Consider the following 27,585-nt stretch of genomic DNA (forward strand, 5'->3'; position numbering starts at 1 on the left):
GGGATTTTTACAGAAATACAATAGAAATATAGAAATACTTTAGCGATGTCTTTCCCCCCCACCCACAACAGTTTTAAACAAATCATCAAAAGCACGACTGTCTTATATTAAATAACCAATTCACAAACTTAAATTCTTAAAACACAAAATCAGGGGTATTCAATTAAAACTTAAAGAGGTTCATTTACTAAAGTTTCCTCCCAGAAAAGGTCCAAACTTATATCTAAATTGTGTCTTCCTATAGCACTTTATTAAATAAAACAAAAAACGACATATATTTTCACATCATTTCAACAATATTTGTCAATTTGTAAACTATGATACTGTCAAAATAAAGACCCAATTCAACTTGTATGGCGCTTATGGAAAATAAATAGCTATATCTTTACTGATTAGTTTGTGTAAAATTAAATAAAGGTGCACATATCAATGCAATGTGGTCAGAAAAAAACAAGACAATGTATTGTTAATATTATTCGCGGTTTATTCTCATTATTTATCAGACATTGGTCACAGGTCCAGATCTACTGGGATATAACCGTCACTCACAGTCCACCATTTGGTGAAGTCCAGAAGAGGCATTCCTAATTATTGTAGATATTTCCTTCCTTTGTAGAAAATGAACTCAAACTGAGCAAGCCATTACAGTTTATTTCAGAAAACACCCAGACACACACTTTTTAGCCAATTACTCCATAAGGAAACTTAAATATGTCATTCAACCATACCAAATCAGAAAACAAAACACAAAATCCAACAAATTAGGTCTGAATTAGCGTTAGCATTAGACGCCAAGGACAAGTTGGCATTTTGACACCTTACAATATACATTTTATGTACAGTAAATCATTTATGAGTTATGTTTATGTTTGTCTGGGTGGAAAAAAAAGACTCTTGAGATAAAACCTCACACTGCTGCTTGGTTGCATAAAGACTTGTATCCTGTTGGTGCAACATTAAAATCTATGTATTTGTCTTTATTCTCTATACGTATCAGTGCTGTGCTGGTCTGTTCAGAAGGCTCTGAAAAGCTGGTTCGGCATGTAACCCAGGTGGAGGAAGGAAGACTGGGCTTCTCTCTCGAGGGTCGCCAGCTCCTGGACCGTCGGGGCCAGAGCCTCCACGTGGCCCTTGTAGTTACCACCTTGGCAAGAGCAACAGGGGAATTACAGGCAACACACACGATAACTATAGATATTTTGTTAGTGTACTGGAAGATTGTTTACTATTCACAAAGCCAGTGTGGCCACAATATGCTCGTACACAGGGGTCTCTGTAGAGCACACATACCTGCCAAAGCCTTGCGCTGACCATAGGTGACCTTTCCATCGAAATCATCGACGGGTACTTTGATGTCTGGCTCACACTGGGTGATGGTGCACTTTAGATGCTCCTCAACATCTGACAGGAGCTGTGGTGAGAGGCAAGGGAATAATGGGTATTATGTCATATGTGTGAAGTTCAAATGTGTGACAAACTCTACTTGCTGCATGAGCTTGATTTAAGTTTGTGTTTCTTAGTTCACCTCTTTCTCGTTGTACCAGATGGTGCAACCTCCGTCCTCCTTCAGCCGGGTGTTGTAGCAGCCTCTGCCTCGGTTCGCGCAAACGTGGTACCACACCTGCACAAATAGAAACATTGTATTTGACCAATTTTTGTAAAATAATCAAAATGAATCAGCAGCATATTTTCTATAATCCAGCCAACCTTCTCCTTCTCCATTGCAACCAAGGAGATGGCCAGTCCCATCCTGCGAGTTAAAAGGAAATTAGATTTTTTAAGTCAATCATACAATTCTGTCTTTTCTGTTGAATCATAATGCGATGAGACATTTTAAGATATATTCTGTAACAGTTGCAATCGAGATGAATTTGATTTTACAAACATAATCATGTGGTGAAATTTACCACGGCACACAAACTCATTTTCATGAAAGTTCATGTTTACCTCTCGGCTCTTCCAACTCTTCCAATACGATGGACGTAGTTCTGCTTCTCGTCTGGCAGGGTGACGTTAATCACTGGAGAGAAAAAGGTGGAGAGTGTGGACTTGTATATACAGCAAAGCAATCTTTTGTAATGAACACTGTATTTAATGTTGGAATGTAAGTTGTAAATCGAACATATTTACCATAAGGAACTCCGTGGACGTCGATTCCTCTGGCAGCTACGTCTGTGCAGACCAACAGCCTCACTTCTTTTTTCTGAGAACACAAGAAGAATCTTTAAACATCGCTAGACTGGTTGCAATTCGAGAAAGGGTAATTAAACAGCCGATGTCCTTTTACCTTGAAGCGCTCCAAGTTAGTTTTCCTCTCGTTCGGCTTACGATCCCCATGCAGACAGACACAGGAGAGCTGGTGGCTTTTACTGTCTGGACCTAAAGAAAAAAAAGAGACACCAATTATACTTTGTCATGGAGTCAAAATATGGATCACGTCATCATTATTTAGAAGGTGTGTCCGGTAATGCCTCCTACCTCCTCCTTGCTGAATGAAGTACTGCTCCATGTTGTCACAGTCGATCTTGGTGCGGCAGAAGATGATGGCCTGGTCCATCTTGTGCTCTTTGATGGCCCTCACCGTGTACTCGCCCTTCAGCATCTTGATGGCTTCCGACCACATTTCTAAAAAGCGCACACGTACACTTTTTTTATTTCTCAATCACGACTCCTGAAAGGAAAGGACTAAAACGATATCCGTGTGGTCGTTCATGTGATGAACACTGACGCACGGGACCATGTTAAACACATTACACTAGAGGGACGGTCTGTGCTGCCTTTCTACTCTCACCTGCAGAATTGGCTCCTGGTCTGGTGTTATCTTTGGCATGGACTTCATCGGTCTATCCAAAACAAATCGAAAGGAGAAAAGCTTTGTCAGCACATTAATCTAAACAACGTACAAGCTTAAAAAAAATGTGTTGAATCTTGAATGTCTCTGGGCCAACACGAGGGACTCACCCGGATGTGGTTCTTGCCGAGGCGCTCCCAGAGGCGATCGTTCTTCGGATTTACAGGCACTACCACGTGGTGGACACTCTCGGGGACAGAGTCCTCCCCCTTCAGGTCCACCCAGGTGGGAAAGTGCATGATACGCTCAGACAGCTTCTTCACGTCAAACGAGTGCAGCGTGGCTGAACACACGATCACCTGGAAGAGAAGACATCAACTGATGCACATGAACAGAACTGACATAGTTCAAATGGACTTCCCCCCCAACGTACAGCAATAAAACACATTTTATCTGCTTCGACTTTCATCTGAGGGTGTTGTTTAGTTCCTACATTTTATTTACTGTCACACACACATTTTACCTGCAGTCTTTTGCCGTCAGAAGTGACCTGAGGGATTTGGTTATGGATCCTGTTGATAAAGTCTGTGTAGCCTGCGGACAGTAGGCCGTCCTGAGGGACACAGAGAACAGAGACCGATGGTGAGGGACTTCAGGGACTGTTATGGAAAGCAACCATTCACGACTTTGTAGGACCGGGAAAATGCAATCCTTTTGATGCAACAGGAAATACTCTTGATGTGTTGTACGTACACACTCATCCAGGACTAGGAAGCGGACTTGGGACAGACTGAGCTTCCCAGTAGATATGAGATCGTCCAGTCTTCCTGGTGTTCCCACCACAATGTCAATCTAATTATAAGATGACACAAAAAACATGGCAAAGTAATGACGTCTGTTAGTTAAAACTCTGTTTTTAAATATCAAATGTTTGTTTGGAGACAGTAGGCTACATGTCACCTACCCCCTGTTCCAGAGCAGCCAGCTGGTCTTTGGCAGCCACGCCACCAATCACCAGCAGGTTCCTGTAGGGACAAATATACCCACGTCAACATTTAAAATGAAGCCCTGGCTCCATGTTCTGGTATAAAACAAGAATTACAAAAGGCAAACACAGCATGCAATGACTTCACTGTTATAAATGCTGCAGGATGGATTTTGATGTGGCTCTGTGTTTTTAAAAAGTACCTACACGTGCATTTTCTGCACAATTCACGGTTTCCCGATATTCGTGCCGACCAACGTGGACACCAGCTGTGTGGAGTCGTACCTGAGTTTGGGGTTGTCCACGTATTTCCCACACTGCTTGACATTGTTGAGGGTTTGTTCGGCCAATTCTTTCGACGGTTCCAGGATCAGTGCTTTGGGTGCGTTGGAGGATGCTTTCGCCTGACTCACTTTGGCACTGCCTGCACCAACACAGAGCGAAGACGGTTATTACACATTGGAATACACCAGTGAGACCGTCGTAGTGGTGATCGATGCATAGCTGTGTCAGCAACGGTAACAATGTAACCTTAGTAGCTTGGAAAATATTGTGAAAAGAACTAAAGCATTACCTGGTCTAACATAAATATCTAACATATCTCTGGTTCTATGTAAGTGTATGATAGATATATAGATCTCACAGTCACATTTGGTATATTTTCTTGCTGCACCTGAAATGAGGTCGCATCCACACACCTGCTTGAGTAGATTTGACTGTGTGGCCCTCTGAGGCCTGGTCTAAGGCAACGAAGCCACTCCGAGGGGCATTTTTAAAGTCTTCTCCTCCAAAGTTGAACTTCAGCTCTGCATTCTGGCAAACAGATCAGGAAAAAGAACCATTTGTACGGTGCAAATCTGACACCCGTTTGTTTGTTTTGTACCATTATTTTACCTTGAGCACACAGGAGGCAAAGAAGGGCTGAGTCTGCACATTTTGAGGGATCTCAAAAGCCACACCCAGGTCATTGCCTGAAAGAAGAAAACAGAGAGAAAGAAACGTGAGTAATGTTGCCATTTAACACCGAGCCCAGATGTTTTACATAATCATGACAGTGAGAGTGAGACAGCACCATTTTTAGAGAAGGAAATCTGGCCCTTGTCTAGGTCCAAGTAGCATCCAATAGTGTCATGCATGGTAAACTCCTGCAAAGAGAAGAGATAACAAAGAGAAAACATGTTTGAAAATTATCCTCACATTTGTTTACATATGTATAAATATCCCATGATTAAGTGTCACCTCTCCATAGCTGTCAAACTGCTTGTTGTTGGATTTCTTCCCAGTCCCACCAAAACCAAAACCATACTTATCAGTTCCTGGAAAGAAAAGAAAAGAGTCTGTGAGAACTGGGATATTTTCCGTTGTATGTTCTAATCTACAGCATGGAGATTGTGAAGTGGAGAGGAGCGTACCCAAGTCCAGGGCGGCCAGACTGGTGGACCAGCCAATGCGACACAAACCCTGGTCATGGCAGGTCACCTCATAGTAGTACTTCCCTGGACACAGAAAGACAAATAAACAATTGCAAAGACATAAAATGATCCTTCCTTTGCAAGTCTATCAAAGAAATATTCCGCTCCCTGTGAAATGCACGTATGTTGTCTTGAAATCCTTATTTGTCTTGTGTTGAGGTACTTGTGCGCGTTACACACCTTTGATGACCCCTTTAGTAGAGCGACAGCCGTGCCACTCTTTAAACTCCCTGCTCTGGCAGCACATACCATCTGGACCAATCGCTGTAGAGGCAACAAAAAAACAAAAAGTGATAATGAGGAGAGGTGACAGAGAACAAAGCTGGAATGTGGCATTACATGCTTATCTTTATCCTCTTACCAAAGGCGGCACTGCGGTCATAAGGATTCATCTGCCAATTGTTGAAAACTGAAAAAAAAAAACAGAGTAGGTTAATATCTGCAGCGCACAAACCACTGCTTTTATAATAGTTTGTATTATTAGACCAGAGCTCTGTACAATGTTATGAACACGTTTTAGCCGGACTATCAAACACACAGATATTAAAGTGGTCTCACTAGCTCCTCCAGTCTTGATGGAGGCTCTGCCCTTCTTGCCCTCCTGCTGATCCTTCAGGGTCTCATACACGACCTGGATCACTGGGATACTGAAGGCCTGAGGACGACAAGGATTACACTTATTCTGTTAATATGTCACTTGGCCTGATGCGGTTGATGCAAACTGCAGAGGTACAGCAGCATTTCAAACTGAGTGGCTGTCATGTACTTACCCCTGTTTTACCGCTACCAGTCTCTGCTGCCTAAAAAAATAAATAAAAATAGATTAAAAACTTACTGTGCACAAACTTTCTGTCTGAGACAACCAGAAAGAAAAAAGTAAACCTACCATGAGTACATCTCCTCCACCAAGAATCAGAGGAATAGACTCTGCCTGGATGTCAGTAGGTAGCCTGAAATCCAAAGGTTGGAATACATCAGTTCAGTGTCAACTGTAACAGGCAACAGCAATATGGACATGCATGACAATATGGACATGGCTTTGTCTGAGGTTTGTAGAGAGACTTACAGCCAGTCCAGCTCCTCCACAGCCTGCGCGATTTCAGGCATAACGCCCATTTCTGTTGGACGGAAGACATGTTTTAATAAGTTAGTACGTCCACGTCGCTGTTAAAAGCTGTTTGGAGTTGAAGTGAAATACGAATGCGCCGTCGACATCATGAAGTTGATATATTCTTACCAGAAAACGCTGCCATTACTGCTGCTGCGAGTGCAATTTCACCGGATGTAACGTATTCAGAATTGTCTGCTCGGTGCAACTCCTTTAGTGGACTAGCCCGACAGCCGAGCAGCCTTATGCCATTGGTTCCGGTTAGTGAACTAGTTCGTAAAATAGGTTAAATATTTTACTACACGCATTGCTTTTTGGGAAATATATATTTATGTTACTATCATACAATAGTAGGCAAAGTCAAGCTATGAAACAGCTTCTCTTGAGTGGGTAAGGTACATTTTCCAAACGCGGTTTCCTTGACGTATTTTGTCCAGTGCTACTCGCCGTAGATTGTTTTGACAGCCTGTTCAAGTAAACATGGCTGAAGAAAGTCTGATTGAAGGCGAAGATGAAAACATTTTATACGACTTACTTGTCATTACTGAATGGCCGCCAGAGACGGACACTCAGGTCAGTCAGACTTCCATTTCTGCACGTTTTCAGTTGAGTGTGTAGGTCTTTGGTTGAACGTTTATTTGTAAAAATGCCCAACTCTGTCGCTAATCAGCTGCAAGCGGTCAGCCGCTCAAAAGCCACGTAGCATACACACACTGCTAACGTTACATCTCTAGCTATGTCCTCATATTCTCATCTCACATTGACATACAGTGTAGTAGCATTTTTCATCGTGATTTATTGTGCTGTGCGAAGTTAACGTAAAGTTTCGTCTGCAAGGCAACATTCATATTTTTGCTCTATTAAGCTAGCTAAATCCCAAAAGTACGAGTCTGTCATGCATTCATTAAAGTTAACGGATACTTCATGATGACCACGACGATAAGCTCACATGTCACTTTCTAACCTCTGCAGCTGCGAGGCAGCAAGGAGCACAACACCTCACTTATTGCAAAAGCAGTCACGGGTAAGTTCAGTTGTTTTTTTTGTTGCCTAACGTTAGTTGTGATGCCCTGCATGGCGGAAGGGGGGGGGGGGGGGGGGGCACTTTACTTCATCACAGAGTATATATATTCTGTAGGAGTAACTGTGTTTTTGACGTGTTTTGTTTTGTGAGAGTTGGAGGATCAACAACATCTACATGTCTACCCAAATCTGTAATAAAGAAAGGATGCATGCTTATAGGCCTCTTATCAAAGACTGCTCAGTCTGCAACATATCGAATGATGTAATGCATGATATATCAGATACATGATATATCAGATACATGATATATCAGATACATGATATATCAGATACATGATATATCAGATACGCAAGTTCGCTTGGTCAAGATTATGTTTACACAACTGTTATGATACCAGAGTGTCTTTATAGCAAAGAAAACAACACATCCTACAGTAGAAGGTGCCGGAATCATTGATGCACATCATCATCGGTCCTGGAAGGTTCTGTAGTTGTGTATAGTTAGTTAGACGCTCTTTGTCTGGTTCGGGATTAAAGAGACTGATTTCCAGCTCCTGTGTGTCCTTAACTGCAGGTTGTGATCATAATCTAGGATGCAACAAGATTATACGAGGATTAATAAAATATGTGATAGTGTCATGATTATTTTTACTAACTGTGATATAATTCTTACAGGGCCATTCCGCTTGATCTTGCACTACTTGTGGTACAGGTAAGTTCATCACTATTGTGCTGGCAGGTGTCTCTGTCGGTGTATTTGTAATAGATTGACATGCTGTGATTTACTATCAATCTGTGTTAATCAATCAAGTCTGTTTAAATGCTGGATAATGGATACAGTGCACACTATGACAGCAGTACTAACGCTGAGCAACTTAGGAAATACAAGAGATCCAACTCTTTTAAATTGTGACTTTTCTAAATAATCACATTTAACCGTGTTCTGTTCAAGTAGAGTCATATTTGGTTCAGTCAGTTGGTAAAAAGGAGCCCACGCTTTTAGATTTTACCTGGAATTATAATATCTGTTAATAACCACAGACACATGTAACATGTCCCCCTTCATGCACTTCCTTTAGATAGGTTTATATTTCCACATGCTTGAACAAGCTGTAGTTGAGAAAACACAATACAAGCAAACTCAAATAGATTTTCTAGTTTGTTTTGGCCATACTGAGTTCACAACTTTAATATTATTTATTATTCATGAAGTGGTATTTGATGTATGAAGTATTTGTATATGATGTATGACATGTTACATCATATGAGGGCATTGCTTATTCACATTCTATCTTTTATTTGGATGTCTTGAATCCTTCACTAACTCAGATTAAAAGTTTTATATGTAACCATTTGCTACAGACGTGAGTAGGACGACACTTCTACAGCGACCCTGCAAGGCATACTTGATCTGTACTTCCTGAAATACTGCACAAACGTCCGAGACACACAATCCTGTGTTCAAGATGTATATTAGCTTCACCCTGCTCTTACTGCCCATCCTGTTGAAAGATGGCTGGACGTGGCCTGCAGTAGGTTCTGTAATGCTGCAGCACCACCGAGGTCTGCTTATCTTCTCAGCAGGTGGTTAGCTAGCACCATCAATAACCTCGTTAAATATTTAGGAACTCCTCCAGCCGTGCTTGTCTCTTAGCGCTCCTTTACTTCTTGTGGAGTAGAAAGGAACGGGGATTTTATTAGAAATGTCCAAACGGACCAAGCAGACCGCCCTCACATTTTGTGACATTTTCACTTTCAACAGAAGCTTCTGGCAATTCTGCAGAAGTTCACAATCAGAACAGCGAAAAAATACAGAAATACAATGATAATGAACTTTTAAAAGCATATTTTGATGGTAAGTAAGATAGTTAATTTACCAAATGGACAATTGAACAACACATTCAAACAAACCAATCACACTATGGCAGTTTGTAAACTCTCCCAAGACCCCATTTGTTTGACAGATCATTAAGTGTACATTAAATTATCAACAAATTAAATAAATAAATAAAACAGATTTCATGGCCATTTCATTTTTAATTGAATAAAATTCAAATTATATGCAATTTTGTTTAATTTGAAATAGGTATAATTGTGTTTTATTTAAGCTAGTTTTTAATTTATTTAAAATATAATTATAATGAAATATAATTTACGCTGCACGGTGGTGTAGTGGCTAGCACTGTCACCTCACAGCAAGAGGGACCCGGGTTTGACCCCCGATCCCGGGTGGTCCTTCTGTGTGGAGTTTGCACGTTCTCCCCGTTGCAGCGTGGGTTCCCTCCGGGTTCTCCGGCTTCCTCCCACAGTCCAAAGACATGCAGCTTAGGTTATTTGGAGACTCGAAATTGCCCGTAGGTGTGAATGTGAGCGTGAATGTTTGTCTGTCTCTATATGTGCCCTGCGATGAACTGGCGACCTGTCCAGGGTGTTCCCTGCCTTCGCCCAATGTCAGCTGGGATCGGCTCCAGCGCCCCGCGACCCTCAACAGGATAAGCGGTTTGGATAATGGATGGATGGATGGAAATATAATTTAGTTTTAATGTAATATATTTTTTACGCAACCTAAACTTTCAATTTTTTATTTAATTTGATGCAACATTTTTAATTTACCATAATTTAATATATATATATATAATTACATTTTAATCTAACTTAATCAAAATTTTAAGTGTAACTGAATTGAATTTAGTTTAATTGAAATTATCTTCTTTTTAACTGCATTTTATTCAATTATTATTTTCTTTTAATTTAATTACATTTAAAACAAATTAAGCTAATTTATTCAAATCTAGCTCCTGTTCATACTTGTGTCGATGAATACCGATATTATATTTTACATTTGCTGACACAGAGACTGGTCACAGTGACTGTAGGTTCTGAAAAGACGCTGACGTGTCTTAAACATTCTGCGTTCCCTCTGCTTCTCTCATCCCTGGAGATCTCTGTCACTCAGTTCAAGTTGCTCTGTGAACAGTTCTTGAGAGGAAAGTCAACTTTCTTTCAGCCTCATGTAGATGGACTCCTAGTAAGTCACGACACACAGTTAATACCGTGAAGCAGTTTATAATGTGTTCATCTTCTGTTTGTTTGATTCTGTAAACCTCAGCCCCTCCAGCTCCTCTCTACCTCCTGGTCAGGTCCGCCTGGCCAACAAGCAGATCAACTGGCAGCTGGTGCTTGCAAGGTCACTCACACACACACACACACACACACACACACACACACACACACACACACACCTTTGCTGCTGACGTGCACTAAGCCTTCCTCTCCTCTGGTTTCCTCTCCCCTGTGCGCAGCCCCTCGACCAGTCATTTACTTGTTCTCATTACAGCAGACAAACCAAATAGAAAGGCTGTTTTTTAATTGGCTATCGATCCCACGATGTAAGACGGCGTTAAGTGCGGTCAAACGATGCTGCGGATGTCCATTACTTTGATGTGCTTGATCCTTCCATTTCGTTTCTGTCTCCCCTTGAATTTTTCTACCTCATTTAATTCCCTTTGAAACTATCTCCGCTCTGTTTAATGCTCACGATTATTATTGTTTCTCTTCACATTAAGCCATCCAACATGGACTCTTATTCAAGTCTTAATCTCCCGTCCAAGCCGGCCCGCTATAGACACACGCTCTTATTTCCCTAAATCACCCTTGATGGTCTTCATTTCGTCCCCCACTTTTTAAAATATCAGTCATAATGACATGTTATCCCTCTCCCCCTCTGCTCCTTTTGTCTCCTCTCTCCTTTCTTCTCTCCTCTTGCTCATTCCTCACCCTTCTCTCGTTCTCTCCACAGTAATGGCAAACTGTTGGCCGTGGTTCAGGACCAGTGTGTGGAGATTAGGTAATTATTGAACTCCCGCTATTTGAGGCACTCTGTCTGTGTTTGCCGAGTGATAGAGAGCCTTTTTAATTAATGTGGTGGTTTATCACGTCTCCCTTTAAGAAGGAGCTGCGGTCTCAGCTTGTATCTAAAGAATGAACATTTTGTTTTCAAGCATCAATACAATCAGTAACAAATACAATCAGTCGTAGTAAAAAATATTTAAATTATGCACATATTCTGTAGCAAAGTGAAAATACCAGTGCTGTATAAATGTTTTAATTTGTTTGTGTGTGTGTGTGTGTGTGTGTGTGAGTGAGAGGGATAGAGGAAGAGACCAAAGCACACACACGCATGAGTGTTTGTTCTCATTTTGAGTGGTCGTAATTATTTTCAGACACAAATCCATCCCCCCCCCCCCCCTTTGCACAGAGAAAATGTGCTCACTCAGCAGTGAGCTCCATTGACACAAAGCAATGCTTTAAATGGAGCAAAATTGAAATGAAAATCAATAGCAATGAAGCGAGTATGCAAATACGTCCTCGCTCTCCAGAGGCTGACGAGCGGCAAGTTCAACCGAAAAAGACTTGTTGACTCTGTGTAATTGGACGTAATGTTCACACACGTGCCGCCACCTAAAACCAGAGCGTGTCTTATTCATTGTTCTCTTTCTCTACGCTCAGAACTGTGTTGCGGGGGGTTGCCCCGCTGTAATTGAAGGCAATCTCCTCTCTCCTCTCGCCGCCTCAGCTTGATACCGGGGGTTTCTCCCGTGTCCTTTGTTTGCACCACTGTTGTTTAATCACAGCGTGCTTTATGGCCTCGCTTTATGGCATTTGTTGGTGCGAGTGGGTGTTAAGTCAGCTCAAGGCCTGATCCATCGAGCTCCGTTAAAGAGTCTGTCTGCTGCCTACTCTCAAGGCCCTTAGCGTGATCCATTGAGCTACTTCAGTTGGCAGGCGATCAGTGGCGATTACAACCTACCTTATAACCCGGTCATATAACGGTGTGTATGGTTGCACCCCCGGGTGCGGTGTACTGCTTTCTTTTCACCTCTCCTGTGTTTGCTCCTCAGGTCCGTGAGAGATGACTTTGGCTCAGTTATCGGCAAGTGCCAGGGTAAGATCCTCTCATCGCATGCTGTAGTTCATGACGTGTTTTTAACCTGTGGTCTTCTTTTACCGCCGCTACAGTTTTGTGTGTCTGCGTCCGTGTTTGCACATCTACTTTGAGTTTGTTTCAAAGAGAACTAACGACCACGGTGGCTCATGGGAACGTGTGTGAGAGGGACTGTGAGCAGCAACACGGATAATCACCCTCTCGTAGTGGCTGATAAAAATAAATCGCCTCCGTTGTTTGATTAGCTGGTAAAATGGCCTGCGATGGTGGTTTTAATTGCTCTGAACAAGGGGAGGCACAAACTTTCTACAAGTTTAGACATTTCTAAATGCATAATACAGGAAAATGAGGACACACACCGAGATGTTTGACGTCTTTCTAATTGAAATTAAAGCTGCACTAAACTGCTGAGCATTTAAGCATCTTTCAGCTCATTGTTTTGGTTTTAATCGTTTGGTTCGCTCTCACCTTTTTCATCCATCCTGTCCAGCCAAAAGCTGAGATACACCAAGCTGTACACCAGCACCAAACGCTAGACAGCCAACGTTAGTGAATAGCTGGTGAACACAGTTCACCAGCTAGCGTTTAGCAGCTAAAGAGCCAGATGTTTCCTGCAGGTGTTGGTGGAGACCAAAACAGAGCTCAAAGGAGCGTGACAGTATGACTTGCATTCAGCGGGTAGACCGAAACATGACTCCAAATGATTGACCATGTTGCTCTGTGACATGAATATGTACATTTTAGGTGACATGCAAACCATAACTACTTTATAAGGTCATATTAATCTTGCAAATGTTGTGTTAACAGCTTGTTGCGCTGCCCCCAGGTTGCCAAACATATTGGTTTGAATATGTGCAACAGATGCACCACTTTGGAGCCACTGCGTGCAGAATTTATACATTTACACATTTTTCTTTACACCTCATAGTGGTAGCAACAACAAAAGACACTTTGGCACGCAACAATGCAACAACCAATGTCCCACAGATCCAACCAGAGGACACGAGATGAATTGTCTGAAAACAACAACTAGACTGCAGCAACTTTCACCCGGACTGTTTCATATGTCGACTGTAAAAAAAAAAAAAAAAAAAAAGGCATCAGTCATGTGAAAGAAGCTATTATCTCACAGTCTACATATAGTGGGCCACTTTCAAGAAAAACAACCCAAAAAATGGTGGTTTCTTTTTCAATTTCAGTTATTTTTATTCACATCTTCTGCACACACACACACACACACACACACTGCTCTACTCGCACTACTCTTATCTTCTCCACTTCTTGCTTTGTTCCTTTTCATTTTCTTTTCATTTTTCTCATTTTCACCGTCTTGTCTGTCTTTGTCACACTATATCTGTATATCCGTTTTTTTTCTTTCCCCGGCTCGCCGTCATTGTGGGCCGTGGTTCTAATGGCTCATGGTGTGGATAACAGTAGCCCCTGGGCCTGTGTAAACCCAGCCTCCCTCCCTCCCTTTCATTCCATTTCATCTCTCTGTTTCATTTTACTTTTACTTCATTTCATTTCACGGAGATTTGTCCTCATGGATTTCGCTGTGATCCTGCCTTTTAATGGCATTTGCTTTTAATGGAGGAGCGTGTGTGTGTGTGTGTGTTAAATGCGTTTTTGTGCGTATACACCCCCGTGCGTGAGCGCGTTCGGTTTATCCACACCTGTGTATCACTCTCTGTCTCTGTCTCCCCCTCCCCCCACTCACTGTCTGCTCCTGTTACAGTGCAGTTGTCTCCCACCCCCGTACATAATTCACAAGTGTTGAGCTCTGATAAATGCATCCGTGAGGCTTTAGATAGAAGGCTTCTGTCGGGTCGGTGGATGTAAAAAAATTCTGGACAGTGGCATCCAATTTTCCAGCTCTCCAAAAAACCCATCTATGTGGAAATGGAGCCCTAGAACAACATACTGTATACAATTGATAATGGGAGCGAGATAGGAAAGGGAAGGCAGCGTGAGAGTGAAATGAAAAAAGGAGAAGATTGAAAATAGGAAGCAAAAGAACAAGAACAAGAAGAGAGCAGAGGAGACGCTTGGTACCTCTGACTCTCATAAGTGCTCCATGTTTTTGTCTGCTCCTCCTCAGCCGAGAGTCTCCAAGGTGTGTTAAATCGCCTCCTTCATGAGGTGCTCTCTGATACTTAGGCCTTAAAATTTGGGGAGCTATTATTTCTCTCAGTGGGTACTGGATTCATTGTTTCTCTCTCTCTCTCTCTCTCTCTCTCTCTCATTCTCTCCCCTCTCTATGCCTGCCTCTCCTCCCACTCCCCTCCCCCCCTTTGTTCTTCATTTAAAATTCTAGTCATACAATATCCGACGCCTCCATTCGTTTGCTGTATTGCCCACCAGGGGTTGCGGCAGCGTTCCTCAGCCAAGAAATTCAATACAATAAACGCCGATAGCGCCGTTATGTGATATCAACAAAAACACAACTTCCTTTTCATAACTTTATTGCTTAGCAGACACGGCACCCGCGGTGGCGTATTATGTTTCACACTGTTCTCCTATATGCAGATGTCTGTGCTGAAGGTTGTATCAAGTACTTAAATGTTCTAATGGGCTCAGCAGTCTCGTACCCAATCCACAGAGACTGTGCACACAGTCATACCCTGTTTCTCCTCATAGCGCTTAATGTTTCTTGATATTCGCCGGTATTCTAAACGGATCCGGAATCGGAGACCTGCCAGACTGCCCGAGCTCTTCTATCAGAGGGAAAGTATGACAGAGAAGCCTTGAGAAAGTGCCAGCAGGAAGAGATGTGCTTTATCACAGCGATATGGTTACAGTCGCAGCACTGCTGAGCCAGCAGATGAGTAAAACAGTAGGCTATACTTCAATAAAAGCTGGATTTATGATCTCTGTTCTCCTCCCCCATCCTCTCTGCCTCCCCTTCCCTCTCTCCACCTTTCATCCCCCTCTCATCGCAGGCGCGTCTTTGAGAGACAATTATTGAGACGCATTACTCCTGCTATCCCTCATAGATGAGTTGGATAGGTCCTTAGACACAATGTGTTGATGTATGGCATTAGCTTTATCCTCCTCCCATCTGTGTTCGTCGCCGGCACACCACGGAGCACCGGGGGGGATTATTCGCAGAGAGTTTTCCCTCATCTGGTTTAATAAGAACTCCTCGGCTCCCTGAATCTCTTGTCACTCTTTCTCTGTTTGTGTGCGAGAGCTTTCAAGTCTTCTTTTCCTTTTTCGTCTGCCCGCAGTGCCAAAGGACCCGAACCCCCAGTGGCGGAGGGTGGCGTGGAGCCACGACTGCACCCTGCTAGCCTACGCCGACAGCACTGGCACCGTGCGCCTGTTCGACCTCATGGGCAGCGAACTCTTCGTCATCCTGCCGGTAACTGTGCCAGTCCCTCCTCTTTGACGTCATCGAACAACCCCCCCCCCCCCCCTTCCCCCCTTCAAGCTGTCTTTCATGTCTGAAATGTTTAGTTTTTCTCTTGTGCATGCATTGACACTAATAACAAGTGACCAGGCGTAGCATTATGGATACTCTGCACAGATGATTAACTCAGCCACTATATGTTGTGTGTCATATGAATTATTAATGTCTAAACTTTGCAGTACTCTACAGCTTGATTCGGTTTTGTTTTTGAAATGAAATCATCGGATTTAATTTAAGCTTCTTAGCCGAACTAAGTGCTAATATGCTCCGGCAGAGTTGGCTGTATCTTTACAGCGACACAGTTCTGAGGATTCAGACATCCATAAGCTCGGCTTGGAGACTTGTTGGGCCATGTTCTCTACTTTCAGTGGAGCATACGTTTAACGGGCACTTTTTGAAGAAACCCCCCCCCCCCCGTGTGCTCCCTTTGTCTGTCATGCCTGCTTTCTCCCTTCACCGTCTGAAGCTTTTTCTCGTCTCTCTCTCTTTTCTTCTTCCCTCTGTGCTCATAGTGTCCCACTCTTTCCCCCTTCATCTTCATCACCTCCTCTCTTTAATTTTTCACACGCTCCCTCGATCGTCTCTCTCATCCTTGCATGTCTGCCCCCTCAGTAGCTCTCCTCGCTCCGCTCCCCCCCCCCCCCCCCCCTCACTTTGATGCCCTCTGTGTGCTACATGCTATCGCTCCCCCATTTCTACCCATCATTCCTCCCGTTCCTGTATCCGCCCCGTCGGAGACGATGAGCGCAGACACTCCCTCCCTCCTACCCTGAGACTATCCAAGTCGGCGATCTTCATCCCTTTAGTGCCACTCTGCTTTGTCATAATCAGTATGTGTGTCTGCACACTTACACCCCCCCCCCCCCCCCCCCCACCTCCCTTCCCCCGGCTCGCTGTGCTCTTCCTCTTGTTTGTCACTGTTAAGTGCACACACCGGTGACTTGCTGCTATTTCTGGAGGAGAGAGACATTTTTTTTCCAATCTGACAGAAAGTATGCATGTATAAAAGAAATTTAAATTTGCTTCTCTGCCTCCCCCCCCATCTCTCTTTCACTTTCTGTCTCTTATCTTTTGTTCACCGCCCTCCCTGCCCCAGCATTTTCTTCCTTAATCTTTTTTTCTGTCTTATTTTATGTTCTTTAACAATTGCCACTGATGTGGAGTATCTGTGTTGTTTGTCATTGTAAAAACGTGGCGGGGGCCACGGACTGATAGATAATTATACACTATTCTACTTTTCTTGATTTCATCGACCGTCAGTAACTTCCCCCGCTGCCGTTGACTCTTCCTTTTCATCTCCCCGTCTTGCACCAGGCGGTGAGCTTTCCCGGGGATTTCAGTTGTGCAGTGGCGGGCCTGATCTTCCTGGAGTACACAGCCGGCGCCCAGTGGTCCGCCGAGCTGCTTGTTATCACATGTGGCGGCGGACTCAAGAGTTACCTCGTCAGGTGAGTGAGAAAACTGCTTCAGTAACACACTTAAGTTCTCAAAGCACCTTCTGGCTTCTCTCGGCCAGCATTATTTCAGATTAAAACCCCACAAATATCTGCCAATGCCAATCCAAATGCACATTTGGGATTATTTGATTGATGACATCTGACTCTCTCCACCTTTTGTGCGCGTGAACCTGCAAGAGTCCGCGTGTGCGCTTTCCTCATGGCTGCCCCGCAACTTCCCTTCTCAATTTAGCATTATTTAATACGGCATTAATTCCCGAGATTTCCCATTTCACTCAGTATGATTGCTGCTGTCATAGCAAGCCTTGGTGCACTGACACTCCAACACAAGGGGACGAGATTGCGCGTTGAATTTCGATCAGACGACGTCCTGCACACACAACTTCCCTTCAGTTCTGTGTGCACAGCAGAGAACTAGGGGGGGGGGGGGGGGAAACGCTGCTTTACTTTCCTTTACTTTCCTATTACAGCCAGATAAATGGTGTTAGCTGCCTTTTGAAGGCATCAGGGTGTCACTGTGTGTGTGCGCGCGTGTGTCAGGAGGTAATTAAGATGTGCGAGACATTTGCTCCAGATTCACTCTGGAAGTGCTGGCTTGTTTTTAAACGTTCATTTTCAGAATGGATCTCATACTCGTGCCCTCCTCTTCATACAACTGCATTCCAATATTGTCGCTCAAACACTTTGAATTAGAATTTCAGAATTATAGCTCAGTCTTGACAGTAAGTCATATCTCTTTTTTTTCTCTCTCTCTCTTGCTCTGTGTGTGTGTGTGTGTGTGTGTGTGTGTGTGTGTGTGTGTGTGTGTGTGTGTGTGTGTGTGTGTGTGTGTGTGTGTGTGTGTGTGTGTGTGTGTGTGTGTGTGTGTGTGTGTGTGTCATAAACACCTGAACGTCTGGAGGAAGTTGAACTGTTTTGTGCTCTTTCTCTCCCCCTTTTCCTCCCTTTCTCCCTGTACAGTCTACATTGCACTGCGTTACACGTTCCCCCCCAATGAGATGTGCCCGCACAAATTGCACGGCATCTCATCGAGCACCAATCTAATTTAGATTGCCCACTTAAATTAGATTATATATTTTGCCATGTCTCATTTTAATTGCAGCTGGGATTTAAATTGCTCTGTCATCTTCCCCGAAACAGCTTTGTCGCACCATTAACATTTGGCACATGGTTGTTGATGCTTTGATTGTTTATGTGCCGGAGTGTAATTATAGGTGACTTGTCCTGTGACTGTCTTCTCCCTCTCTCAGTGTGGGAACCAATCGGAACTTCCACGAGAACCACAGCTTCAGTTTCTCCGTTCACTACTCCCACGGCATCACCTCGGCTATTTACCACCCTGGCCACCGGTAAGTTAGCTCCAACACCCTATCAACCTTAAGTGCTTGTTGAATATAGTTAGATATTTTTTGAAAATTAGCATTTTTACCAGCATTTGACTTTGAATCCATCAGTGGCACCATAATTACTGCCTGTAGCATTCGCTTGACACCCTCGGTGATTTTATTTTCTCTTGTGGCCTCCACAGTTCGAGCCTACTTCTATTACAACAGTGTTTCATCAAGTGTTGTTCATGCATTGGTATTCAAACATCTACAGACGCCCTAATAAATGCTTTGAATCAATCTTAAACCCACGGCAGATGATGCCACATGATGCCTTGTCCATCTTAAATATTTGGATTTAAAAGTAGCCATGTAATTTCAAACGCTTTCATCATTTGACATCTCGGAGGCAATTCCAGTAAACACCAGCAAGTCTTCAATATGCTCGTTAATATGTATCATATTGAATTTACTGTGAATCTTACCATGAAATAAAGTCGCTTTGCAGACAGGTAACACATATTAAGAAGAGCAACACATGAATATCAGTTGACTACACCAGAAAAAGGACATTCTTGCACAGGCATAAGATTTTATATTATGGAATGGGGCCAATTGGCTTCCTCAGGACTAAATGAACCACTAACTTTAATGCAGAACCTGCAGCAGTTTGAATATAGCAGTCTAGGGTGTCCTTGGCCCTCCCCACCATGTGGCATTCAAAGGTTTCAGTTAATTATGTCTGACTCACACCCGCGTGACCTTACTGTTTCTCACCACGCTCCCAGAGTCTGCACAAACCAGATTTAGTTTGGCCCGGTGAAGCTTGGTTTGGCAGCCTAATGGATTTTGGCAGCTACTGTCAAAGTGTTTGCCAACTGATAGATGAGATGAAACTTTAATGATCCCGGTGTGAAAACTGGGTCAGCCACAGAAAGAATAGGATAGAGCAAAAAAAGGCAAGGTGAGAAAAATAATTCCAACAGCTGAACATGCATGTATAATGATGAAGATGAAACATGTTCAGGTTCAAGGAGACACCATGGTAGTGTTAACTTGTGGCAGTTTAAAATGAAGCGGCGCAAAGATGAGCTTACAAATACTTTCCAGATGTGCAGTTAGGCATTGTGATCTTTTCATAATTAGGATTACAGAGGTAATATCATGTTTGCGAAGAATATACAGATGTGCATCGGGGATGCAAGAAGTAGTCCAACATCTGTTTTAATGAAACCTTATACAGCAGTAGACAGAAAAAGTGGCTTGTATCAGACATGAGCTACTATGTTGATGCCTCATTTATCTCACCATTAGTTTACTCTCAGCTCTTGTCCTTTACTAAATGTCCAACTTGCCTGCACCAGGGGGCAGTGTTGAGCTGGACAGCTCCATCCACACCTCTCCCCTGAGCTCCTGACCATTGTCGCATCTGTTCTGTTTCACTGCAAAGAGAGACCCACAAATCACTGTGGTCATTGTGCTATTGTCTGTGCCTTCAAACCATTGATTCCAGCCAGACTTTTACCTCTGTTAGATAACTTTTTTTTTTTTAGACCTGCTACTTTAATAAGTGGCTCTTCAGTCGTGGGAAAACTAACTCATACCGTGGCTTAAACCCAGGCTGAAGGATGACCCAGCAGTGACCATCTTAATTCGCTGTCCTTGTTATGCAATGCGAATTGATTTGTCAGGGGCACAATACAGGAGGTGCTTATCATGAGTGTGTGTGTGTGTGTGCGTGCGCTTGTTTGTCAGATTGCTGCTGGTGGGAGGCTGTGAGTCGGGGGATGACTGTACGTCCAAGGCCTCTTGTTATGGGATCACAGCCTGGAGGGCTCTGTCTGGCTCGCCACACTACAAGGAAGTCACCAGCTATGAGGACGACGTCAGCGCAGTGAGGAGACTACACACATGCACAAGTTATTCATGTATGCACACACACACACTAATTATTGTCATGTCCTCTCTGTGTCTGTTAGAATCAGAAGAGAGGTTTCTTCAAGATCCCAAGCTTCCGACTGTTTCCCAGACAGGGAGATGAAAAGGTATCGCAGCTCTCGTCTTTCCGTCTTCCTCGATAAGAATTAAAAGCTTAATGGGAAGAATCTCGCCAACGTGTGTGTGTGTGTGTGTGTGTGTGTGTGTGTGTGTGCGCATTTATGATGTACAGGACGGTGTATTCCGCATGAGCCTGAGCCCCGACGGCACCCTGCTGGCTGTCATCCACTTCTCTGGTCGCCTGTCTCTCTGGGACGTCCCATCACTGAAACAGAGGGCGACATGGAGCCAGGACCAACAGGTACACCTCTAAGCTGCTTGTGGTTTATGTGTGCATGCATGATTTTGCGTATGCTGAATAAACCTGTGTGCATGTCAGTTGTGTGTGCTGGTATTGTTTTGTGCATTAAATGCTTAACTGAATGTATTAATGTAATCTCTTTTGTGTGTGTGTGTGTGTGTGTGTGTGTGTGTGTGTGTGTGTGTGTGTGTGTGTGTGTGTGTGTGTGTGTGTGTGTGTGTGTGTGTGTGTGTGTGTGTGCGCGCGCGCGTGCGCATTAGACATAAAGTGAGGTGTCTTAGAGAGAACTTATATTTGCAGAACGTTTTGCCGATTTATGCGGCGGGTGTGTATGTTGTTCTTTGTCACCTGGTTTGAGCCGACAGAGCCACTGTGTGTGTTCTGTAAGTGTAAACGGGGTTAGCAGATTCATTTCTCCCCCCTCTTCTTCTTTTTCCTCCCTTCCTCTTTGGTCCTTTCATCCTTCGTCCTCCCCGCAGCCAGGATTTGAGGAGATCAACCCAGAGTGGAAGACATCGCTGGAGAGAAGGAAGAAAATAAAAGGTAGTTTGGCCCCCGAAGGGCTAAAGAGAACTGGCTTTGTTGTGCACACTGGATACAATTCAATGATCTTTTGACACGTCTTATTCTCTGAATTATACAGTTATTTACACATACAACCGTATAGTGTCTGCCGAGGCCAGAAAATATCTCCCTCCCTCACAGTGTCGGTGCTTGGGATTGTGGGTTTTTGTGCTTGTATGCATGTCTGTGTGTTTGCTGTTTTTTTTAATGCAGCTTTACAGTCTTTTGTTTGACAGTTTGGGGCCAGTTGTGACAGCAGTGACAGCTCGTGTAAGCAATAATCTGTGTGCGTCTTCATCTAATGCATGACGCGTGATGAATATGTCCACATGTGTAAATATGTCTTAGAGAAGGAAGACGATTCCAAAAAGTTAACGGGGGCAAAAGAGAAAGTTTCAACACAAATCCCGATCAACTTTGGTCTACCGTCATCTGTGAACTGTAATTCTCTCCGTTACCTGTCCCAGATAAGGAGCAGTACTACCCGCTGGAGGATGTGAGCTGGTGGAGTGACATCGTGTTGATTCTCGCCCGCTGCTCCGGCTCCGTCACCGTGTCGTCCGTCAGGACGCTGCGCAACCTGCTGGGGAAGTCCTGCGAATGGTTCGAGCCCTCGCCACGAGTCACCGCGGCACACGACGGGGGCTTCCTCAGCCTGGAGGTGAATGTCAAGGCGGCGGTGTGCATGTGTTGTCAAGTAAACAGATTAGTCATAGAAGAGCGTGTGAGACTCGTGGTCAGCATCTTTTTAGCGCTGGTCACCCTCGTAGACGGACACATCACAGATCTGGCCAGGTCACCCGTTCATCATTGGGAAGTCAGTTCTTTTGTTTTAATTGTTAAAGATATAAAATGTGCTTCTTGAGCCCCCTGTTTCTGGTGCAAAGTGAGTCTGTTGTACAGTAAAATCAATATGTGCATTGATTTGAGATCCTTTTGTACTTCCAGCAGATGGGAATCCCCAAAGGACAGTCTTTTTTTCTTTCAGACAAATACAAATTTGATCCTTTATGACTACATCAGTTTGAGAATGTCACTGTGTAACATGTGTGTGTGTAAAATGGTTAAAAGTGTGTGATGAAATATCTCTTTATTCCCCAACAAAGACCCTGATATCACATCACCATCCACTTCTATTTCAATCCTCCCCTTTTCCTTTTTTTCTCTCTGATTGCATAAAGAAAGAGAGAAAAAGGGAGATATTTCTTTACCAGCCAGCTGCCAACTTTTTGGAAAGGTTTCATCAGCCTGCCTCAGCATGGAGAGAGAGAGAGAGGGTGGGGGGGGATGGGTGCTCTGTATCTGAAGCTGAGGGTTTGCGCGTGTTGAAAATACCTTGAGCATGGGGCTTGTGCTGCGTGCACGCCTCTCCACAGATGTGGAATAATGTGACCTGGCGTGTTCAAGATGATAACAAGTGCATCATCTGGAGTAGTGTATTAGTGCGGCACTGTGCAGGCAGCCTCGGCTCCTCATTGATTAAAGGCACTTAATGCTTTACAGGTGCTCAATGTTTTGTAAGCCCCGGCTGGGAGCCCCTCTGCTGGAGGCTAGCACTTCTCTCTAGTGAGCTGAAAACACAGAAGTGCATCTCGACGGAATATGACAACTTGGGGCGTTGGGATTGAAAAAAGGGCAAATAATATTCCCCCCACTGAGGCAATAAACTAGAGAACGGGATGAGACAAGTTGGAGAAAGTACTCTGGACAGCTTGGATTTAGTTTTATCGAGCAGCTTCACCTTGTGCTGTTTTGTGTTGTAGACAGCGTGCTGATCTGGCATGAGGCTGTTCAATCTATTGTGTTGACCAGCACAGCTAGATGTGAACTGTGCTGCATTGCATTCCGCGCTTAATTTTTCATTCCTCACTTCCTGCTGGCAAAGAAGTGTCCACGCTCGGCATCGGAAAGTCGTTCTGGTGCGAAGGCTGTAAATCTCTGACAGTCTCGGTCTCAATCATCGGGAATGGGCGTTTTTCTGTTTCGCAGCTCTCACTTTATGATTTGGGCCAACAAGGCAGATGTATTTTTATGTATCGAGACAACTGGGGCTTTATGATGACATCCGAGGCATATGTTTGCAGTATAACTCAAAGTTATGTTTAAATCACTTGTGTATTTGTTGCAACTCTTGTTCATCAATCCTCTTGTGCGCCATCATTTTGTGAATTCTTCTGCTTTCATCCTTGTTAAAGTTTACTGCCGGCCCATATTTGTTTGTATCATCCACAGTGTGAGGTGAAGCTGGCCCAGAAGCGCGGGCGCCTGGAGAGCAACCTGAGCGGCGAGGACGAGGAGGGGGACGACGGCGGAGACTCTGACTCGGACGAAGAGTCCTCGGCCAAAGCCCGCTACTTTGGCTACATCAAGCAGGGCCTGTATTATGTGACGGAGATGGAGCGGTTCGCCCCGCCACGCAAGCGGGCCCGCACCGTAATCAAGAACTACCGCCTGGTCAGCCTGAGGTCAACAACACCAGAGGAACTGTACCAGAGGAAGGTAGGCTTGTCAGTGAGAGACCTGCTGATGCTTGATTAGCTCTCTTTCAGCACTACACTTGAGCATCTCGTTGATTGTAAGGCCTTTGAATTTTGGCTCCAGGATGTGCTCCACAGGTAAAAGTGCTCCCCTCGACATTGCTTTTCTTGATTTACAACTTAATTGGTAAGAGGGATGCGGATAACTTCGTCGGTGTATTTTAGAAGACTTTCTTCCATGCCTCAATCCATGTTGTCACATTTTTTCGTTTGAAGGAGCGAATTTTTGAAAGTGCTGTCTCGGATAAAGGGAGAATAATGAGCCCCCTGCGGTTTGACATTGGCGATGTTGTTGCACAGCTTTCTGCAAAAATTGTCTCACCTTTTTGAGGACAAGCATGATTCGGGAGAACTCTATTGAATGTTTAGCAGGGCAACATTTTTGAAGAAGTGTAAGGATGTCTTTAGTTTTTGGACTTTACTTGAGGCACAGTGGGTCCGCCACTTTGGTCCAGACTGAAATATCTCAACAGCTATCTGATGAACTGCCATGAGATTTTGAACAAACATTCATGCTCCCAAGAGGATGACTCACACTGCCCTTGGTGATTCACTGACTTTTCCTCTTGTGCCACATTGAGGTTGTTTAAACTGCTTAAACAACGATTGGATGGACTTTCATGAAATTTGGTACCTGCATTCATGTTCCCCACAGGATGAATTTTGTCACTTTCTCACTTTGGTTTGGTTCATCTAGCGCCATCATCAGGTCAACTTTTTTTTGGAATGACAAATGACTGCGGGACTAATGACATTCCCATTATCCTTAGTAGCTCTGGTTTGTGTGTGGCGCTAATTAGCAAATGTTAGCATGGTAACATTTGCTGTGCCCAATTAGAGCCACACAGAGCCGCGAGCATCAGTCTTTGAGATTTTAATGAATAGCCAGTTGGTTGGTTGAGGTGCTCTGTGGAGAAGTCACATCACAGTATTCATATTTCGTAACATTTACATAATAAAGGTTCTGGTCGCAGTGGGTCCAATAGGAGTGTTCAGAATGAGGTAGCTTATCTCGTTCGGAGAGTCGCAATGAAGAGTCACATTTCTGTTACTGTTTACTTATTCATTGGGGCACACACAACAAAATCGCATGTGCTTAGGCGAGAACAGCTTTAGTCAGTGCTCCCGCCTTCATGTTTGGATCTGAATTTTCTTTCAGCTCGGCAATCTAAACAGCAAGTCCAGAGCTGACGTGCAGTTCTCTGCCTCACACAGTGTTATGAATTCATTTTGGCAAAGAAATTGATATTGCCTATTTAATATTTCAAAGATACTCCATTCCTAATTAAACCAGCCCCTTTTGTGAGGCCTTTATCATAAGCAAAGTAATACACGAGCCACATGCGCCTCACTGTAATGCCATTAATCATTTTTTAAGATCGGCCGTCAATTGTCTTCAATGGCGGGTATCGCACTCGCCATTGTTTCTTTTTGCTGCTTAATTTAGCAGCAACCGAAGGACGGCGCATGAATCTGTGTGGTCACTGGCTGAATTATAACAGGCTGATCTGCGAAATTGGTTTCTGACTAAATAAACCCTGTGCCAGCTCAGTGAAGTGCTATTGTTTTGTTGGATCAGCTCCAGAGTGCCGCTGATGAGAAATGAAAATCAGGCGAGATGATCAGTCTGCTTTAAGGCTATTTCTCAGTCCCAGGGGTTCCTCTGAAATGCTAATTGCCGCATTAGAAATATGGCTTGTTGTTGCTATTCGCTACAAATTGCTGCAAAGACAACAACATGCTCTGTCATAAAGCACAGTATCGGCTCCCAACGGTCCCAAGTTTTAGCACGGTCCATCAGTCATTTTTATGACCCGTCATCGACTTCCTTCTTCATCATTGTCATCATCATTAGATGCCATTAGTCATCGCCGTCAATCCTACCAGTGGAGGGTTACAAAGTAATATATCATTATTATCTCTTTGTAACACTTTGTACGCGGCACAGCACTTCCCCAGCTGCTGTTCTCCTGGTGGAAAGGTTTTTTTATTTTTAATTATTCACATGTACCACATGTAGGCGTGTGAGTGTCGGGGAGGAGGGGTGTATGTATGTCTGTGCATGTGTGTGTGCATGCATATTTGATTTATTGTGTGTGTGTGTGTTTGACATTCCCACACTTCACGCTCACTCACAGAAATCCGAATGACCCGATCTCTCCTCAGAGATCCACTTCAGTCGAGGTTTGTGGTCCCGCCGCCTGTGAATAGACCAGATCAAGTGATTTTGTCTTCGTGTGTTCAGGAGTGTGATGATGCGTTTGGGGGCGTAACCCTGCCTGCGCGAGTAGCACACTGACAGGGCTGCTAACCGTTTTATTAGCCGAATCCAGAGAGAGAAGGAAGCCGTTTTTGATGTCCTCCTACGAGAGGTTTAACTGTGTGGGGTTCTCACTGCCCTCAAGGAACCACAGTCTGGCTAATGTGATGCTTTGTACTCCTACACACAGAAAAGAGATGGATACTGTGTGTGTGTGTGTGTGTGTGTGTGTGTGTCAGTCAGTGCACTTGCACACAATGAGTGGGCCTGCATAAACTGAGGTGTTATGATGTTGTTGGATCAAATCATTCTGTGAGACATTGATATGACACAAAACCTGTTTGAGCATTATTGTATGGTAACGTCTAAGGCAGGCCAATTCAATAATATTAATTATAGTTATAATGATGACAACAGCAACTACTGATGCTGCTGCCAATGAAAAGTATATGGTAACAAGACTAGCAGTCTATGCTATGCTATGCTAGCGACCCTGTGCAGCTGTCCTTTCCTACAGGGGGGGATTTGAGTTATCTGCTAACATTAGCATGCTAACATACGCACAATGACTGTTCATCAAGTTCACCATCTTAGTTTATTGTCTTCTTCTTGGCACTAAATGCAATTGTTCATACATTGTAATCACATGTTGGCACATTTATCAGGTCAAGCGTTTTAAATTATCGTAGCTCCTTTAGTTGATGTCCAAATACCTGCAAAACGAATGGCTTTACCATCATTCTGAGTAGGATGCTAATTGGTAAATGTGAGCATGTTATCGAGGCTCGTGTCGTTGGGCGATCTGATCGTATATTGACAATTGAAGGGATGATGGACGATTGTTTTTGCCTTCGCCAATTTTAAGGCGATTTGAAACTTGACCTACTATCACAGCTGAGACGTAATAGAAATACTCTCTAACAGCTGTGCCCCAGTTAATCAGCGACGAGGGAATTTAGAATCCTTAATTACAAACCAGTTTAAGGTCCGCAGAGTCCCACCGTTGCCCCCTGTTGATCGTATTTACTGTCGGCCATCTTGAGTTTCCACGACTGAACGATATAAAAATGGAAACGATCGCCCAACCGTACGGCTTACAAGCTGAACTAAGATGGTGAATATTCTTCAGTCCTAATACTGACGGCAATACCCGGGCTTTAGGTGTCGATCGATACCAGTGTGGAAGTGACTGGGATCATTCTTTTATGTGTCATCAGGCTTTACTTAAATTATAATAATAATAATAATAAATAATAATACATTATTCAGCGGGAACTGAGGTGGTACTGACGCTGTGTGTCCCGATATCGGGCTCCTTATTCCTCCCACTGTCCTCCTTTCATCAAATATCCCCAAATATTCCGCTCCCCATAGCTGTTCTCCTGATCCCTCAGTAGCAGACCCAATCCA

The 27,585-nt window shown here is 43.8% G+C and overlaps 2 protein-coding genes across 7 annotated transcripts in view; one reads left to right on the top strand and one right to left on the bottom strand.

Annotated features, from left to right (window-relative positions):
• Positions 1–463: 463 nt before the first annotated feature.
• Positions 464–6,529, bottom strand: LOC142942091 (ATP-dependent RNA helicase DDX1). Its single transcript, XM_076084279.1, has 26 exons — positions 6,486–6,529; positions 6,315–6,366; positions 6,135–6,198; positions 6,019–6,048; positions 5,807–5,903; positions 5,610–5,657; positions 5,429–5,512; positions 5,189–5,272; positions 5,016–5,092; positions 4,849–4,921; positions 4,671–4,747; positions 4,475–4,589; positions 4,062–4,200; positions 3,756–3,816; positions 3,545–3,643; positions 3,315–3,404; positions 2,962–3,150; positions 2,792–2,843; positions 2,479–2,625; positions 2,288–2,379; positions 2,131–2,203; positions 1,948–2,020; positions 1,708–1,750; positions 1,526–1,621; positions 1,291–1,411; positions 464–1,144 (listed from the first exon to the last, which is right to left on the bottom strand). Exons 1-26 carry the CDS (start codon positions 6,499–6,501, stop codon positions 1,014–1,016), a joined length of 2,223 nt encoding a protein of 740 aa, XP_075940394.1. The 5' UTR covers positions 6,502–6,529; the 3' UTR covers positions 464–1,013.
• A 268-nt stretch (positions 6,530–6,797) lies between these two features.
• nbas (NBAS subunit of NRZ tethering complex) overlaps positions 6,798–27,585 on the top strand; it is a 126,005-nt gene continuing 105,217 nt past the window's right edge. For 3 of the 6 annotated variants that reach the window (XM_076084747.1, XM_076084748.1, XM_076084749.1), the window contains exons 1-15: positions 6,799–6,929; positions 7,329–7,380; positions 8,055–8,091; positions 10,489–10,566; positions 11,179–11,226; positions 12,281–12,324; positions 15,552–15,685; positions 17,048–17,181; positions 18,441–18,539; positions 20,271–20,409; positions 20,495–20,560; positions 20,686–20,814; positions 21,294–21,357; positions 21,846–22,039; positions 23,611–23,877. In XM_076084747.1, the coding sequence (XP_075940862.1) occupies positions 6,837–6,929; positions 7,329–7,380; positions 8,055–8,091; positions 10,489–10,566; positions 11,179–11,226; positions 12,281–12,324; positions 15,552–15,685; positions 17,048–17,181; positions 18,441–18,539; positions 20,271–20,409; positions 20,495–20,560; positions 20,686–20,814; positions 21,294–21,357; positions 21,846–22,039; positions 23,611–23,877 (1,578 nt within the window). In that variant the 5' untranslated portion in view covers positions 6,799–6,836. The other 3 variants (XR_012951601.1, XM_076084751.1, XM_076084750.1) reach the window with 3 other exon arrangements.

The sequence above is a fragment of the Anarhichas minor genome, unplaced genomic scaffold (genome assembly GCF_050575085.1).
Source record: "Anarhichas minor isolate MPS153535 unplaced genomic scaffold, ASM5057508v1 ptg000136l, whole genome shotgun sequence".
Classification (NCBI taxonomy): Eukaryota; Metazoa; Chordata; class Actinopteri; order Perciformes; family Anarhichadidae; genus Anarhichas; species Anarhichas minor.

Excerpts from the sequence above, each read along its gene's own strand:
- LOC142942091 (XM_076084279.1), bottom strand. Across the intron at positions 4,201-4,474 it reads AGTCAAATCTACTCAAGCAG|GCAGTGCCAAAGTGAGTCAG; the intron begins GTGTGTGGATGC and ends GTGTTGGTGCAG. Across the intron at positions 3,151-3,314 it reads CTGACGGCAAAAGACTGCAG|GTGATCGTGTGTTCAGCCAC; the intron begins GTAAAATGTGTG and ends CTTCTCTTCCAG.